The sequence below is a fragment of the Cuculus canorus genome, chromosome 12, assembly GCF_017976375.1.
Source record: "Cuculus canorus isolate bCucCan1 chromosome 12, bCucCan1.pri, whole genome shotgun sequence".
NCBI lineage: Eukaryota > Metazoa > Chordata > Aves > Cuculiformes > Cuculidae > Cuculus > Cuculus canorus.
The window spans coordinates 15373866-15392162 of NC_071412.1; the positions used below are offsets into that span (position 1 = coordinate 15373866).

At 52.6% G+C, this 18297-nt stretch overlaps 2 protein-coding genes across 10 annotated transcripts in view; one reads left to right on the forward strand and one right to left on the reverse strand.

The window, feature by feature from the left end:
• ITGA11 (integrin subunit alpha 11) overlaps positions 1-3597 on the reverse strand; it is a 75628-nt gene extending 72031 nt beyond the window's left edge. Inside the window, exon 1 of the mRNA XM_054077951.1 lies at positions 1191-3597. Coding sequence (XP_053933926.1) covers positions 1191-1195 — 5 coding nt within the window. The 5' untranslated portion in view covers positions 1196-3597. The remainder of the gene's footprint in view (positions 1-1190) is intronic.
• Positions 1-18297, forward strand: part of CORO2B (coronin 2B) — a 48892-nt gene that overhangs the window by 1581 nt on the left and 29014 nt on the right. For 2 of the 9 annotated variants that reach the window (XM_054077956.1, XM_054077959.1), the window contains exons 1-3: positions 379-605; positions 8602-8689; positions 15495-15561. The exons of 1 other annotated variant lie outside the window; for it this stretch is intronic. In XM_054077956.1, coding sequence (XP_053933931.1) covers positions 15511-15561 — 51 coding nt within the window. In that variant the 5' untranslated portion in view covers positions 379-605; positions 8602-8689; positions 15495-15510. Of the gene's footprint in view, positions 1-378; positions 606-8601; positions 8690-15494; positions 15562-18297 lie in introns of those variants that run through there. 6 more of the 9 variants (XM_054077957.1, XM_054077958.1, XM_054077961.1 and 3 more) reach the window with 4 other exon arrangements.

An 18297-nucleotide genomic window follows, 5' to 3' on the forward strand; every position in this document is an offset into this window, starting at 1 on the left:
GGGCTGGGATTAGGGATGAAGGTTGGATTGGGTTGGATAGAGGCTGTGGATGAGGATGGGGTTGGCTATAGGTGTGCCAGAGAGGATGGCAGTGGGGTTGGAGGTGGGAACGAGGATGGAGTGAGAATGGGGGCGAGGATGCGGAAGGGGGATGAGAAAGGTGGGGTTGGCGTTGGTGGCTGGGGTTGAGGATGAGGAAGGGGACGGCATCGAGGTTGGAGACGGTGCTGGGGATGCGGATGGGCTCGGAGACGCGGCTGTGCCGCGGCTGGGGAACAGCAGGTGCCTACCCACCCCCCTTCCCCCCAGCGACAGACACTCGGGTCGCCAAAGAGTTAACCCGCGCCCTCCCCTCGCGGCGCCCGGCAGCCCCGCGGCCGCCCCCTCCCCGCGGGCGGCGCCGCTCGGGGCCGGCGGTGCGGGCTGACATCAGCGGCGGCTCCGCGCAGACCCCGCTGCTGCGGGGCAAACGCCTCCCTCCCCTCCTCAGTCGCTCCCTCCTTCCCTCCCCACCCTTTTATTTTCCTATCCACTCTCTCCGCGCATCTCCCGCTTCCCGCGGAGCTCGCTCGCCCCCCGCGCCTTCCCGCATGACTGTCACCAAGGTAAGAGATGCTGTGTCCCCCCCGGAACCTCCGCAGGATGCTGCGCTGGGGGCTGCGGGCGTTATTTTAAATATATATATATATAATTTTATTGTCTTTTTAAGTGCAATTTCCTCGCCTCGTTTTCCGACTCGCAGCCGTGCTGCATTTTTAACCCTTGGAGGGTCCGGGCCGGGGGGGGGGGCGCGGGCAGGGCTGAGCACCCCCCGCGGGGGGGACCCCGCTCCGAGGCGCTCGGCAGATGCTGCTGCTGCTGCCCAGACCTCTACAGGTGGCTGCCGGCTCCTCTGGGCGGGGGGGAGACCTCGGCAATGGGGCTGGGGTGTGTGTGGGGGGTTTAAAGAGCAAAACGAGGGGGCTGTGGGGTGGAAGGGCTCGGTGGTGGCAGAGTAAACCCATCCAAAGCAGATGCAGAGCCGCTTGAGGCCCCCCAAATCTACCCTCGAAGCATCTGCTGCATCAGCCTTACAGCTCCGCTCTCCCAAATTGCTGCAGAGGGGAAGGTTTTGCTTTCTGAGAACTCTTTCTCATTTCTCCTTGTCCCTACAATCCCTCGAGGAGACGAGTTCAATGCCTCCCACTCACCCCATCCTGCAGCGTGGTCGGGGTTATGCCAGGGTGAGACTTCCAATGGGGTGGTCCAGAGCTTGCAGCATCCTGCTGAATTGGTGCGTGGTATGGCATGATATGGCAGTGTCCGGAAGAAAGCAGCTACCACCAGCTGGTGGGAGCCATGGGACTTTGGGAACAGCATGGTCCAAGCTGGACCTGCTTGGCTGGAGCTCTCCCACTTGCTCCGTGGCCCAGACATGAGGATGTGGTTCTGCTGCTGAGTCTAATGGTTCACACACCTTGAGGGGAAACAGCAGCTCCTCAGCCTTGAGAAGCCCTTGAGTGTAAAGGCTGCCTGGCCCTGTGGAGGCAGGGTCTGGCCATTGCTGGAAGGGTCTCAGTGGGCTGTGGTTACCATCCTGGCAATGGGATCGATGGGGTCCATGTGGGTTTTTGTGCCACGCTGCTGATCTGGGCTGTGGCACAGCTCACAGGGCCATAGCACAGACCTGCTGGTGCATTGGGCACGGCACTGGATTAACGAAATCGGTGCATGCAGGGTAGAAGCAAACAGGGCTGAAGCTGTTGTGGTCCTTCTCCAAGCGCCGAGGTGGGACATCTCCATGAAGGGCAGTGAGAGCTGTGCTGTTTGCTGCCTTTCACCTCAAATAAATATTGCTGGCGTCCCTGGCAGGAGGGGCCACACGGCAGGGTCACATGTGTTGGCATGAGCCTGCTGGGGACATCCAAGGAGCCAGAAGATTCTCCAGGGCCGGTGTGTTCCCAGGCTCCCCAGTGAGGAGGCTGCTGGGGATGAATCGCTCTCTCCTGTCTTTGTCCTCAGCAAATAACTTGCATTTTACCTGCTTGGCTTTTGCTGGGCAGTCACCAGTGTTTGCATTTGTTGTTGGGTGTTTCCGTGTGCCTCGTGCTGTGTCATGCCATCCCGCAGCCACTGCCAGCTTGACAAACCCAACAGCATCTGTGCTCAAGAAAAAGTGTGTTTCCAACTCTTCTGGGAGCTGAGAGGGAAATTGATGGACGGGCCTGAAAGATCAGTTGGATTAAAAAAACTACAAACTCACTGAAAAAAAGGTGTCACAGTTTTAAGCCAGACTGACTAATTAGTAGTGCTCATTAACAGGTTTTTTTTTCTGAGTGTGAGTGAATTTATTCAGAGCTTTGAGAAAAGGCAGCAGGGCTGCAAGGAAAGCACCATCAGTCAGACGGAGAAGGTCCCTGCTGTTAATTTTCAAGGAATGGAGGTGTAAACTGGGAAGATTTAGACCATCTGCACAAAGTATGCTTTTGCTAAAGCGCTGTAAAGCTTTAATATACTCTGTGTATGGACTATCCTGATGCAAGGTAAAGAAACCCCAAAAGCAGGTTCCTGCCCTGCCTCAGCATCAGCTCTGGGGTCTTTCCAGGCAAGTCAGGGCACGGACCCCAGCACTGAGGTGGAGAACGTGTTCCTCATTCACTGATCCTTCCCCTGGGCACCAGGCTGGCGTTTATGGCCCAGGATGATGTGGTGAGGGTAAAAGAAAGTGTCATGAGCGCCTGTTGGAGAGGAGATGCTTTTTCTGTGTGGTTTTGGCTGCCAGGAGTCAGTGCATGGTGGGCATTTCGGAAAGGGTCCGGTGACCCGAGGCTGGGGGATATGGGAAGGTGTTTGGGGACCAGGAATTTTGTGTGTTCCCACAGTGGGGCAGGAGAAGAGGGAAATCCCAGAGGCACCTGGGATGTTTGCGTCCTGTCCAGCTGTGGGTATCTAACTACCAGGAACGTTATCTAAGACCAGTGAAGCTGACAGCTCCAAGGGCTGTCAAGGACAGGCATTTACAGTGTTCCTGCAATAACTCCCACGCTGGAGCCACTTCCCAGGTGGTACTGGAAACAGGAGCCATGGATAGCGTTTTATGAACTTTGCAAACAGTCCTGAGCAATTTGCTCTTAGAGGAAAATCAGGTGCGAGTGCCCAAGACCAGGCAGAGCTGTCCTAGCGCTAACATGGGGAGGCACAAAAAGCTTTTCTTGGGGTGTGTGGGGAACTGGAGGAAGGCAAGGAGGGGACAGAAATATCTGCTGTCAGGATGTGAAACAAGCTAGTTTCATCCATATCCCAGTCCACCTCCTTCTCTCCCACAGGAAAAATGCAAGCAGATGCAGTGCATCCTCAACCCTCGTTCTTTTGGGGGAGTTTGCTATGCAGGAGAGTTTAGGCAGATTATAAATAGGATGGAGAAGGACCGATTGAAATGGAAAAAGAGCCCACACCTCATGCTCAGAGATCTGTTTGATTGCATTGCATGCCATGCTGTGCCGTGCACACCAAATCATCTCTGCCTGTCCAGGGCATTCTCTGTGCTCTGCAGTAAGAGCCACCTTCTGCTGAGAAGGTACTATAAGAAATGGGGACGACTTCATCGCTGCTGTAGATCAGCTGGTTCTGTGAGAATCTGAGGCTCAGGTTTGGGTCTCTGTTGCTTGCAAACAGAAAAACGGCCCATAGGATGGGGGGAACGGTTTTCAGCTGAAAGAGGGGAGTTTGAGATGGGATCTTGTGAAGCAATGTTTTCCTGTGAGGGTGGAGAGGCCCTGGCTCAGGTTGTCCAGAGCAGTGGTGGCTGCCCCATCCCTGGAGGTGTTCAAGGCCAGGCTGGATGGGGCTTGGAGTGACCTGATCCAGTGGGAAGTGTCCCTGCCTGTGGCAGGGGTTGGAACTGGATAGGCTTTAGGGTCCCTTTCAACCCATTCTATGATTCTATGAAAGCTAAACAAGTCTGCTGCAAAAACAATAGGCAAATAGTGCTGACAGGCTTGGGTCTCATGGCAAACAGAGAATTGCTCGATGGTTTGCCAGGGCTGGGAGAGTAGCTCTTGGTCCTGGATGAATTTCTGCTTTATCCAAGCAAGCAGCAAGTGCATGAAGCCAGGCTGATGGCAGGCGGGCAGCACTGGGCTCACGGGAAAAGGGACGTGAGTCACAGGATGGAGAACAGAAGTAGGAGGAAAGAACCCACGGCTGGGCTCTCTGGGCTTACTTCCCATTAAAAGGTTAATAGGCTCTTTGGGGATACACAAGTGGGAATCCCGTGGCCAGAGAAGCCCTAGACAAATTTAACCTCCGAGCAGGGGTTGTGCTGGGTGTGTTTTGGCAGGCAGAGTCATGGCAGAATTCCCTTGGTATGGCAATGGTGCTTCCAGCTCCCACCCATTGCCAGAGGCTGTTTCCAAAGCCCTAACTATAATTAACCACAAACACAAGTTAGTGGAGGCCCAGAAGCGTATTAATCTGGGGAATATAGTCTTGAAATGCTTGAATGTGTTTCTAAAAGATGCCATTTAGAAGAGGATGCCGTCTGGGAGGTCCCACAGAGCGCGTTAGCCTATGGTTTCCTCTGGCTTTCTTATCTATTAAATGGCATTAGTCATCAAGCCACGCTGCCTAGATAACAGCTCATCCTGAAAGTTCAGCAAGCAGATGAAGCTAAAACCCAGAGAGGAAATTGCAACTGTGGTCTGCCTTGATCCAACGTGGTAAATTAATGATGTCTTCAATCATAGAATCATAGAGCGGTTTGGGTTGAAAGGGACCTTAAAGCCCATCCAGTTCCAACCCCCTGCCATGGGCAGGGACACCTCCCACTGGATCAGGTTGCTCAAAGCCCCATCCAACCTGGCCTTGAACACCTTCAGGGATGGGGCAGCCACCACTGCCCTGGGCAACCTGGGCCAGGGCCTCACCACCCTCATTGTGAAGAATTTCTTCCTAATGTCTAATCTAAATTTTCCCCCTTCCAGTTTAAAGCCATTTCCCCTCATCCTTTCCCTCCATGTCCTTGTGAAATGTTCTCTCCCGAGCTTTCCTGGAGCCCCTTTTCAGTACTAGAAGCTGCTCTAAGGTCTCCCCAGAGCCTTCTCTTCTTCAGGCCAAACAACCCCAACTCTCTCAGCCTGTCCTCATAGCAGAGGTGCCCAGCGCTCAGATCATCTTCATAGCCCTCCTCTGGACTCCTCTTAATGTTGGTAAATAGTGATTATTGCAGAGGCTTTTGGTTGTGAGATTACAGTTACAATGCCATGACCACGGCAGCCGAAATGATGCTCCTGATGACGAGTTGCACTGTCCTCCACCTCGGCACGAAGGGCAGGTTTAGAGTGTCTGGGGCAAATGCTGATCCCATGGAAAAGCTGATACTGATTCAGTCAATAGGAAACTTGATTGAAGGCACTGGGCCATGTTATCAGGGAAAATGGCTTTGGACAGAACAGCTTGACTTTGTTCCTGGAGCATTAAGGGCTGAAGTCTTCTTTAGGCTGTTCGCTAAAATGGAATTTGATTGAGCACTGCGTGTGCTCTGAGGCTTGAGGAGCGGCTCCAAATAATGTGAATAAAACTCATGCTAATGGATTAGGTGCAAGCTAACCAGTCTCCCTAGCAAATAGATTAACGGGATTTATCATTGCATGGAGTTTTGCTCATGATCAATAGGGCTTCTTTAACCTTGAACCCAGCCGGGGCTGTGCACTGGGGACTGGGGCCAGGTTCACATGCAGGACCGAGTGTCATAGTGAGTGGGAAGTGGGCATGAAGGCAGAAGCCTCCTGTGGAGGGTGTGGGAAGAGAAGGGCTTTCTCTGCCTCTCGCTGCCTTAAAATCTCTCTGGTTTTAGTTGGGGTTCAGTGATGCTGCGGTTGGAAGAGCCTCACTCGTTTGGGCTGCCTAGGCAGACATTGCTCATAAATCAGTAATTATGCAAAATGGATTGCTGAGGTGGGTCCAAGGCAGGTGTGGAAGGACGGTGGCTTTTCCGGAGGAGCTGCTTTGCAGCACCTGCTGGGTAGAGGTCTTGTAATGGTGCGCGGTGCCACAGCTGGACGCGGGTAACGAGGCCACGTTGCTTACCAGCTGGACCGGGGCAGAACAAGGCAGTCAGTACTGAATTGTTAATAAAGCACAGAACAAGTCCCCTTGTCTCCAGTAGTGTGGATGAGCACTAATCTTTAGCTTTGGTGGGATTTCTGGGGGCTGGGAACAAGCACAACGGGCTGCTTTGAGTCTAAAAGTGGAAGCTCCCCGTTTCAAGAAGTATTACTCTCATCAAAGGCAACTTGTCTGGCCTGCGGCTTTTTAATGAGTTTTAATTGTGATTCAATGCAGCATTAATCTGGCGCTTTAATATTGCCCGTCTGTGGCCAGCAGGCTCACTGGGCGCTGTAATTCATCCCCTGCAAATGCAACGCAGGGGCACCCCCCCCCTTCTTCTTCTTTTCATGGAAATTTTATCAAATGATGAATAGTTCAATTCATTACCCAGCTAGCAGAGAGCTCGAAGGAGTGGAATCCTGGATTCCTATCTCCCGAGTCAGTGTGTAATTGCCCAAATCTGGCAGCAGGCAAAATCTACGTGACGGAGCCAGCTGCTAGAGCCCCCCCACCCCCCAAATCTGTGAATCCTGTCCTACCCGGGCTGGGAGGAGACCTGTGCCAAGCTCAGCTCCCAGAAATCCCACGCTCCTTTGTTCATCGCCAAGCTGTTGGCAAAGCCCCCTTGCTGCAGCTCTCTGGCCAGAGTTGGTCTGCGGAGCCTCAAGCATCACTGTGAAAAGCCCTGGGAGCAAAACTGCCCAGGGAGAGGCTGTGCCAGGGTGGTGCTGGAGCAGCCAAGGTGTTGCTTGAATTGGAAAGAGCAGAGAATTAGGGTAAAGCCTTCAGATCCCAGCTCAGATTGAGGTCACGGTATGGCACGCAGCTGGTGAGCAAAACAAGGACCTGGCTTGATTGGAAAGCCAGGCAGCCGCAAGCAGGGCAGGGTGATGGGCACCTCGCTGCCCCAAAAATGAGTCTTTCCAACCTGTGGCTCCATGTTCATTTAAAAGCATGGCCAAGGAAGAGCCTGCTCCTGCTTAGTGCCGGGATGGGGACTGTGTCTCCAAGCTGCAATGTGCTGCCCTCTCCATCCGGATGCCGACTGCAGCCCCCATCCTCCCACCAGGATGCAGACCTGGATTTTCCCCCTCTTGGAGTGGTGGTTACTTCCGCCAACAATCTGCTGTGCGGATCCCTCAGACAAGCTGTTGGGCCTTATGGAAAAATTCTCACCCACCTCCTGTGCCAAAGGGTTGGGAATAGCCGTGCTCCAGGCAAAAAGCCCTGTGGCACAGCTGAGGAAGCCGCTGGGGACAGCCTGGGGATGTGCACATGGCTGTGTTGGGGACCAAGGGATACCAGCACCGGGCACTGCGTTAATGTTGTTTGGGTTTGGTAATGGAAGGAGCTAAAAGGCTGTTTCCCTGGATTTGTAGAGTGCTGGAGCTGTGGCCAAAGCCTGAGCCAGTAGCAATGCAGGGATAAGGGCCCCTTGCAGCCATCGCTGTCCTTTCAGACAGTGCAGCCCTGGTCTGCTCGGAGCATCTCTGCTCTCCCCTTGTACAATAGCTGCTATAAATTTCCCAGAGAATAATGATCTCTCTGTCTGTGCACAGGACCCTTGCTGCGTGCCCATCCTGAGGCATCCCAGCCCTTGCAGGTGCTGTGAGGGCTCCAGGGTGATGGAGGGACACATCCTGACCTATCTGTGCCAGCAGCACCGGGAGTATTGGCTGCGGTGCTTGGGTGTCCCATGGCTGCGGGCAGATTGGGGCTGTCTTCATGCCAGCAGACAGAGTCTCTGCATTAGGTGATTTGGGGCTCAATATCCCCACCAATGAGAGATTCCCATGCTATGAAATGCCTGCTTGCAGCTGGGACAAGCAGCAGTTTTGCCATGCAGAGCTGGGGTCCAGCAATGAGAGCAGAGGGCTGGAGTGTGTCCAGAGAAGAGCAATAATGCTGGTGAAGGCTCTGGAGCACAAGTCTTGTGATGAGCGGCTGAGGGAACTGGGGCTGGTAAGCCTGGAGAAAAGGAAGCTGAGCGGACACCTTATGGCTTTCTACAAGTACCTGAAAGGGTGTTGTAGCGAGGTGGGTGCTGGTCTCTTCTCCCAAGTAAAAGGTGACAAAAGTGAAAGGAAATGGCCTCAAGTTGCACCAGGGGAGATTTAAATTGGATACCGGGAAAAAATTCTTTACTGAAAGAATGGTGAAGCACTGGCAGAGGCTGCCCAGGGAAGTGGTGGAGTCTCCATCCCTGCGGGTAGTCAAAAACTTGTAAATGTGGCTCTTCAGGATATGGTTTAGTAGGCATAGTGGTGTTGGGCTGATGGTTAGACTGGATGAGCTTAGAAGTCTTTTCCAACCTTAATGATTCTAGGATTCTAATGTAATTAGGCATTAGCTGCCTGCAGCTGCACTGGTGCTGGGGCTGCAGCCTGGTGCGTGTTGGCACCCAGCTTGTCCTGAGGGCGTGTGGTCAAGCTGAGGCAGAGGCTTTGTGCCTGCGGGGGCTTGGGGTGCATGGCAGCAGCGCTGCAGTAAGCCAAGGTTTTCCCTTTCTTCCAGGGTCAAGGAGCACTCACGTTTCCCTGAGCCCCCATCCATCCTGGGTGTCAGGAGGCGCCCGACGAGCCTGTGGAGCAGAGCAGGGCAGGTGAGGACCCTGCGCTGTGCCCACGCCCTAACGGACCTGGGGTGGCCGTGAGGGGACCAGAGCGGGATGGAAACAGCCCAGGGACGTGGCAGCCCCTCTCACCTGCTCTGTGCCATCTCCAAGTGCTCTGCGGATAGCAGGGCAGGCAGTTCCATGTCCAGAGAAGCATTTTTTTATCAAGAGGAGTAGCCGCAGCTCTGTTCCTCCCAGAATCTGACCTAATACCCCGAGGAAGCTCTGTACATCACATGAGAGCAGATCCGTGGAGGATTCAGTCATTTTGGAAGTGCTGAGTACTTTGAACAAGTGGCCAAAAAGCTGAATATACAGAATATTGCTTGGGTGAACTTGGATGAAGCTGTGGCATGCAGCGAGCATCCCACGTGGGCTCAGCCTGTGAGATGTGGGCTCCTGTGCCTTCCCAGGAGCTTCCACAGCTCCAGGTCAGTTCACTACAAACCTCTGGCAAAGAGAGTCACTTTGGCTGCTCTCATGATTATATGAAGTGCTAAGAAACATGATTCCAAAGCACTGCGTGCTAAAATACAAGGAAAAATAGGGAAAAGGCAAGCTTTGAGGCTGTGGCAAATGCATGCACATCACAGGGCAGGAATATCAACTGTTCCTCCATGAGCTGCCCTGTGCTCTTGTTTGTGCCGGAATAACAAGTCTCTCTTTTGCTTCTGTGAGTGGTTTCCCCCTTCCTGGGAGCTGGCGCACAAGGCAGGGCTTGTCTGGGCTCCAGCTCCGTGGCGGGCACCGCGCCGGCTGGCAGCGGGGCAGTCTGTGCCTCTCGCATCGCAGCCCCTGTGACCTTCATCCACCCAGGCTCTGGCGCTTCCTCGTGCTGGCCAGGAAACGGGTTTCTGAAGGCTGAAATATTTAGAAGATAGTGTTTATTTTCCTTCTTCTTCTTTTTATTTTGCTTTTTTTTTTCGTCTCTTTTGGAAAACTTTGGCCCCCAACTGGGATAAACTTCCAAAATACACTCACAGTTTTGTAAGTGGTCCAGGAGTGAATGGCTTTATGCGGGAGCAGCTGGGAGGGGAAAGGAGCCACTGGAGGCTGGGCTCCAGGGGGATGCTGACCCTTTCCCCAAGAAGCATCCCACTGTGCTCATTCCCAGGGAACATTTGAGGGGGGGGAGGTTCTGTAGAAAACAAGCAGTGAGGGAGAGGTGTCTGAGCTGCTCACCCGTGCGCCATCACCCTGTGTTAGAGAAGTCCTATTTGCCAAGATAAATAAGTTTCTGTGGTTCATGTCCCATAAAAAGCTGAAGCTTAGTAGGTATCTGGAGTCCTCTTTTCAGTTCTGGAGTCCTCAGCGCAGGAGGGACGTGGATCTGTTGGAGCGAGTCCAAAGGAGCCCATGGAGATGATCTGAGGGCTGGAGAACCTCCTGTATGAGGACAGGCTGAGAGAGTTGGGGTTGTTCAGCCTGGAGAAGGTTCAGAGGAGACCTTAGAGCAGCTTCCAGTACTGAAAGGGGCTGCAGAAAAGCTGGGGAGGGGCTCTTGATGAGAGAGTGCAGGGATAGGATGAGGGAGAATGTGTTTCAGGTGAAGGAGGGGAGATTGAGATGACACCTTGCGAAGAAATATTTTCTTGTGAAGGTGTGGAAGTCCTGGCTGAGGTTGCCCAGAGCAGTGGTGGCTGCCCCATCCCTGGAGGTGTTCAAGGCCAGGTTGGATGGGGCTTTGAGCAACCTGATCCGGAGGGAGGTGTCCGTGCCCATGGTAGGGGTTGAAACTGGGTGGGCTTCAAGGTTCCTTGCAACTGAAAGCATTCCGTCGTTCTGTCGTTGTATGATGCAGTGATTTTATTCAGCCTCCCCTGTTAGTGCTCCCAGTAGTCCTTTTTTTGCTCTGATTTTTTTACCCTCACCCCCCCAGCATCCTCTGAAGCAGTTTCTTACCCTTGGTGTCCAGCAGCTGCCCATGTCCCCGCTGTCCCCCAGCCCTTTATACCCAGCTATGTGCCTTTCAATTGAAAAGCAGGTGAGTAAAGGAGGGTTTAGATTTATGGCATCCTCCCATCAGAGGCTTTCTGTTATACCGGCAGCCCTGCTTATTCTGCTTAAAACTGCTGGATCCTGGCTGGAAAAAAAGCATTGTAACCAAGTCTCTTGATTCAGTCTTCTTGATGATGTGTTATGCGATGTGAAATAACGCTCGTGGATGAGCGCCTGGCTCAGTCACCTGCTCATCTTAACACGTGAAAAGAGACATTTTCCTCTCTCTGAAATTCCTAAAACCCCCTCAAGTTGAGAAAAAGCATGAGTTATTTTTTACCCTCAAGGAAACATTATTTCAAGAAGCTGGAGGAGGGTAAAATCCTGTGGTCGGTGACCCAGAGCAGCTCCAGGGGCCAGAAACCCTTTGTGCTTCGTCAGGATGTTTCCCCTGGCTTTGCGGGGTGGGAGGGAGTTGGGAAACAGAGTGGGAGGAAAAAGTGTGCTTGTTTATAGAATTTATTGACAAGCGTGGGATTTGTGTTTCTTCTCAGCATGTGAGCCCAGGAAAGGTTTGATTTGCCTCCCCCAGAAGGTTTCCTGGGGAAAAAAGTGGTCCAAAATGGGCCCCCCAATGATATCACAAGTGCTGGTGCCAAGGATGCTTTTTGCCTCATCCCTGGGCAGTCTGTGACATCTGTGGGACCATGTGAAGTGCATGGGGTGAGTGGGAAGCAGCACCGTGGTCAAGGAGGGATGGGGATGCATGATGACAGCCTGGCCCCATGGCCAGGAGACATCTGGCCTCACTTGGTGCTTTTTCCCAGCAGCTTGGGAAGAGGAGAGGCTCTTCCCAGGCAGCCTGGGGTCTCTAGAAAGAAGAAATAATTGAAAAACTAACTCCAGGGAAATCCCAGTCACTTCCTTCCAGGCTGGAAAACACTCAGCTGGCAGATAGCGCTTCGGAAATATTCATCTGTCTTTTGTCCTTTGTTTAGACCATGTTAATGGGATTAATCCTTAATATTTGTAAAATCAATTTAATGCTCTATACAAGTTGGATAAACACGAAGCTCTCTTTGCCTCTTCTCCTTGTCCATACATTGAGGACAAGCTGCTTTCTGAAAGCAAACCATGCCCGCCAAAAATCCCATTGTGGGGGCCTGCGACCTGCTCTGGGGTCACCATCAGGGAGCTGGGGTGCACCCACCGCCCCAGTGGGTGCAGAAGCAGGGATCTGCTCTGGCTCTTTGCAGCTCAGACCCACTTTGTCAGCACCAAATCAGAATATTGCTGTGGTGATGGGGTCTCAGACGCTTGGAAGCTCTGCCTTTGGCTGTACGACTGCCTGGTCTCCTTGGTCTCTCCTCTGCCAGGAGATTGCCGTGGTGTTTATATCATCACAGCATCATACATCTAATCATAGCATTGTTCCTGAGCGCAGGATGCCGGCTCCTGTACAGCACCCGCCAAGGTGCAAGGACACCTGGATTGGCACCACAACCTTGGAAACTGCCTTTTGGAGTCTCCCAGTGCACTGCTGCCCCGGCCCCCTTCACTAGAGTTGCTCTAGTAGGGCTCTGGGCTGTGCAGACGTGGGGCGGAGTGAGCCTGGGGGATGCCCACGTTCCTGTTTACCCCCCATGACCTCTTTGTTGAGGCCATCACCCCACGGAGCTTCGTAGCAGCCCTGGTGCAGCTCCTTGGGTCAAGGCTGAGTGTGGGGCAACGCAAATGCACCCCTTCAGGGCAGCCACAGCTCCTGCAGCACTTGGACTCAGTGTCAGTGGGGTCCTTTGCCCTCATCACGTTTGCTGTCCCCCCAGCAGAGCCTTTAGCTTTGCCATGCGGTCCGCAAGCTCATCCCCACCGCTGCTCTCCAGCTGTGCTGGGCAGGGTGAAGCCCAGTGGGATAGAAGGGATGGGAACGTGACAGCCTATTTTATGGGAACATTCTCGTGTTTGAGGCCCTGCTCAGTGCATTTATTCCGGTGTTTATTAGAGCCCAAAGGTGTTTCCTGTGGCTGGATGCAGAGCTGAAACCATTCGCTCAGCTTCCCTCTGCCGCCCCAGCTGTTTGTGCCATCAGCCGGGTGCATAAATAAGGAGAAAACAAGGAGTGTTGCTGGTTATGGTAGGATTTTGGTCTCTGAAGTGCTGTCAAGAGCAGGCTGAAGGGCTCTCCCCTGCTCTGTGGGCTGTGTATGTGTCAAAAGCCGCTGAGGATGGGGAGACAGAGTCTCATGTCAGTGGTGTGAACACGCGTGAGTTGTGGGACAGATGCTCCAGCATCGCATCCCAGCAGGAGAGAAGGTGGAAACAGAGGCAGTGGGGTGAGATGGGAGCAGGAGGGCTCTTTCCCTGGCTGGCTGATTCACCTCTCCCCCTGTGAGGAGAGGGGCTGACGCGTGGGTGCACAGTGAGATCCACTGGCAGGGGTGAGGACCATTGTGCCCGTGGCTCTGCACGCTGCTGAGCTCTGCCCCACGGCTCCACATTGTGTCAATAAAGCAAAACTTATACAATTGCTTATCAGCTTTTCATGTGTTTCAAACCCGTCCCAGGACCAGGAGTAAAAAGCTTCTCAAGGAGAAGAATCTTTTCTCTGCTTTTGAATATTTATAACTATTCTGGGACATGTATAAGGGTGGGGTTTTTTTTGCCAATGGACTGAAACATTCATGGAAAAACTTGATCTGAAAGAAAAAGCACCTTCAGCATGCTGATGGCATTTGTGATTGTGTCCCTGGTGTTGGCAGTGGAGCATTTCCAGGTGGCATTTTTGCTCACGGGCAGTTGTGGAGGTGCTTGCATGGGTCTGCATGAGGCCCTGGGGCAGGGACTCAGCTGGACCGGTGCTGAGGGGGAAGCAGAGCTGTGACTGTCCCCCGACCCTGGCCCAGGAGCCACCACGCTCTCATGGCAATGTGAGATGGATGACATCCCACAGCACCACTGATGTTATCTTGGAGTTGAAACTACCGAGCCGTACAATCCATAATAGCTGCATGGAGGCTCAGTGGGGAGCTTTATTCTTCATTATCAACGTAGTTATCCTGTAACGAGATGTGCAGTTTTGTCTGTCTCGTAAATACCCATAATCTGCTTTATAGTAGTCAATATATAATCCTGGCCCAAGCTCATACAACTATCAAACCCCTTCTTCCCCTCCATCCGCTGTAGCTTTTTCAGACCGGCAGGACTTGGTTTCGGGACTCTGATTGTCATCGCTGCTCTGCTGCTACACGGAGCGTGTTGTCAGCCCAGTGCGGGTGTGCAGGGCTCTGGCAGCCTGCCCTGACTCCTGGGGCTGCTCCTTGGGGGGATGCAGGCTGGGAACTCATCAACAAGCTGTGTCCATCAGCCGGTGCTGGATTTCATGCAAACGGCCTTTTTTCAAAGGTCAAGTAAGGGTTTCTTGCAAAGAAGCACAAATTCTGAAACTGAAGCCTTTGAAATTGCACCATTTGAGAAGTTTGCTCCACGGCAGCCGGCAAAACAGCATTTCCTGGCGCCTCAGTGTGACCTCTCATTTGGTGCTTGCAAAAGCCAGTTGCAGTGAAAATAGTGAGAAAAAAAATCATAGGATCATTAAGATTGAAAAGATGTCTAAGATCATCCAGTCCAACTGTCAGCCCAACCCCACCGTGCCTACTAACCCATGTCCCCAAGTGCCACCTCTACACAATTTTTTAATCCCTTCAGGGATGGAGAATCCACTATTGCTCTGGGCAGCCTCTGCCAGTACTTCATCATTCTTTCAGTAAAGAAATTTTTCCTACTATCCAATCTGAACCTGCCCTGGTGCAACTTAAGGCCATTTCCTCTCATCCTGTCGCCTGTCACTGGGGAGAAGAGACCAACCCCCACCTCGCTACAACCTCCTTTCAAGCAGTTGTAGACAGTGATGAGGTCTCCCCTCAGCCTCCTTTTCTCCAGGCTAAACAGCCCCAAGTCCCTCAGCTGCTCCCAGAACCCTTGTTCTCCAGCCCCTTCCTCAGTTTCTTTCCCCTCCTCTGGATGCGCTCCAGCCCCTCAATGTCCTTCTTGGAGTGAGGGGCCCAAAGCTGAGGATTTGAGGTGCAGCCTCAGCAGCGCCACTGCTGGCTCATGTTTAGCTGTGTTCAACCAGCACCCCCAGGTCCTTTTCCACTGGACAAATGTTCCTCTTCTGTGTTTCCCCGTGGAAGCGGCTGCCCTGGGGAGACTGTGTGAACCAACTTCTTGCCTGTCACCAGCCCTGCTGCTGTGTCAATTCATCCCTATGCAGGGTTTGGGGCCAGATCCTGCCCTGGCTGGGGTGGGTGAGGGCTGTTGTGCCCATGCCGACGCTTCAGGGGCTCTGAGCGAGCAGCTGACTCGCTGCCAAACGTTACTTGGGTGTATGAATAGATGTCGCTTTACATCCCACTGCCAATCACAGGGCTTCTGGACAGGTTAATGAGTATGTTATGGGGCTGTATATGACTCAGGTAATGTGCCGTGTGTACGTAAGTGCCTTCATTTGCTAACAGACTCAGAAGCGATAACTATTTGTGTTGGAATTACTTTGTTCTCTAGAAGAAAGTAGGTGGCCATGCGTGATTACTCAAAATGGGACTGGCAGTCACCGTGGAGGAGGAGACGAGGGTCAGCAGGATGGACGCTGCCAATGGCTCGTGAGGCTCAGCCTCGTTACCCACCGCTGGTGATGCTCCTGCTCATCCAAAAATTACCCAGGAGCAGCCTCATGGGGGTTGGATCCTGTCATGCATTGCTCAACGCCGCTGTGTGGAGAAGCAGGAAGGGTTTGTGTGTTTTCTCTCAGCCTCCTGGGATGGTGGATTGAATGTTTTTGCTTTCCCTCTCTGCACAGAGCTCTTGTCGAGTCAATGAGAGACCTCCACAAGTCTAGCGTGCTGGGAAGCAAGCACGGCAGCCTGGTGAGTGTCCCGCGCAGGGCATTTTAATAAGGCTGGGACAGAGAGCTGCATAGAAACAGCAGCTGAGCCTAAGCAAGCCAAGAGCCCAACTGGCTGGCTCCACTCTGAAGGTGTCTTGGCACAAAAGAGAAACCACTTAATTGACACTGGAGACTCAGAAATTCTTAGCCCACCTGCTTTTAAGTCAAACTCGGGCTGCAAATGCACCCGGGTACTGCGGCTGAAGCATCAATCCTAAATCTGGACTTTCAGAAACGTTTGGTGACCGAATCGTGCCTGCACACTGTGGACATGTGTTGCTCTCTGTGGTGGAATTGTTATTAAAATGAAGAACGAGATGTGCCTAAATGTTAAATCTTACCGAGCCTCGTTAGCATGAAAGCCATTAATGTGAACAAAAGCCGTTTTCAAGGTTGAATTGAGGAGCATTAGAGCACTGGAGAGATTAAAATCAGCATTTGTTTGGCTCTAATCTAATGTGCATGGAACAATAAGCATTTGATGACTAATTTTGGCAATGCTGGGTATCTTACAAAAATATAGCTGTTTGATTTCAAGCATTTCTTTAGGTAGCAGATTCCAGCAGTGTCATTCCTGCGTTCACGCTTTACTAGTGCACTGGGCATGCCCTGAGCAGATCCCATGCTCCGTGTCTGGAGGAGCCTGGGTTGGGACATGTCTTGGGGTGCTCTGCCGGCTCCTGCTTCTGCATTTTCCCCTCTGAATGGAAAATCTGTTGGCTTTGCTTGAGTAAAGCAAGCGGGGACGGGCCTGGGAGGCGAAATGGCTTTGCAGGGGCTTCCCTACCATGCAAGGATTGCAGGGACAGTGTTTTGCTGTTTGCCAGGCATGATTTAGGGTATGAGCACCGTTCTGCTCATCCCAGTGCTTCGCAGGTGCGGGTCCCTTGCCTCTGGCCCTCAGGGGACCTGGGCTCCCTCTCAAGTCCATGGCCAATATGCACCATATCGTTTGGGAAGGGGTTTAATTCCCTCTTGTTTGTGAGGCTCCGGAGTCCCCCAGTGCTGATGCTCACCGGGTGTGGAGGAACATCAGGACCAGAGCAGGGTCATGCTCGCCTCGCAGGGACTTTGGGGACAATGGCTCTGTCCTGGAAGACACGTGGCAGCGTGACCGTGGTACCAGGTCTGATAGTGGCTTTTTCTTTCAAAATAAGCCCTGCTGAGCTATTTTGATGCTTTCTTCCCTGCTGTCTGCACGTGGGAGCTTGTGAGGAGCGTCCCTGGGCAAGGGGATGGGGGATCGGGCAGCCCCATGCTTCCTATGAATGAAGCCATCTCCTTGGTTAAGACCTGCTGAAAAGCATCTCCTGTTTTCACCCAGTAACACTTCATTGCCTTAATGATCAATACTTGAAATGTCAAACTCGAGCACCGCTGACCTTCCTGATGGAAAATAACTTCTGGCCAGCGTCTCCCAGGGATGCACAGGCAGTGTGTTGGCTCTGGAGAGGAGAGATGGAAAATAACCCCACACAAGGAGGGAACAAAGATGGGTTTCAGTTGTATTTGGTTTTCTCTGTGCCTTGATTTTAGCTGAAAAGCCCTCAGATGGGCAATTCTCACCAAAACCTCCAGGAGGAGGGAAGAAAAAGAGAATCATATGATTTCAGAAAGGCAATGTCTCCTGGAGTGCCACAAAACCCCTCCTGAAAGCCCCAGATTTTCTAGGCAAGAAACAAATGTTGAATTTCCTTTTCCCAACACATTCTTTCATGCAAGTACTTTTTTCTTGTTAGTCGACCATAACCCTGACACTTAAACATGGGCAAAACAATAAATCAGATGAAAGAGCACTGGGTTCCCTTTAAAAACCATTCTAAGGGTGTTGGAGATGCATTGTTCCATCACAGTAACCCAAAGATCTGCTGTAGGTGTCTTGTCACCCCTGATGCGGTACCGGGGGCACAGTGCGAAGGAGAAAGGGCTCCTGCTGCACTGGGGCTGGGGCTACTTTGCCAGCCCCCTAAAATAAGTGCTTCGTACAGGTGAAAGCAGAAATTCATTTATCTGAAAGCTTTCCTGATTGAGGGAGATTAAATGGGGCTAAATATAGGAGACAGATTTTTCAGGGATTACAGTCCACTGTGCTGCGTGACTGCCTATTGCAGCGCTAGGGGCTCTTTGCGCAAGCTCTCCCTCCCGGCTGCTGTTGCCAAGACTCCCGATGCTTGAAAAGATGCATTTAAAAATAAACACATTGAGACAAGAGCTGTGTCCTGCTGCTGCTGGTAGGCAAAGGCTGGAGCTGCCAGAGGATCAAAACCGCCTCCAAAGCGGGGCTGGGTTTTTCTGCTTCACGTTTCCGTGGTTTATTTTTTTCCAGGCGAAGAGCGGTGCTGTTCCCAGGGGATGTGGCAGAGCTGGTCCCCATGGGTTTTGTGTGCGTGTGCTGCTGGGACACATGTGTCAGATCCGCCTGTCGCACAGTATCTGCTGATGGGGGCTGCAGGGCAGATACCAGTGTTCCATAGAATCATAGAATGGTTCGGGCTGGAAGGGACCTTAAAGCCCATCCAGTTCCAACTCCTGCCATGGGCAGGGACACCTCCCACTGGACCAAGTTGCTCAAAGCCCCATCCAACCTGGCCTTGAACACCTCCGGGGGTGGGACAGCCACAACTTGTCTGGGCAACCTGGCCAGGGCCTCCCTACCTGCACAGAAAAAGATTTCTTCCTAAGATCTTGTCTCAATCTCCCCTCTTTCAGCTTCAAA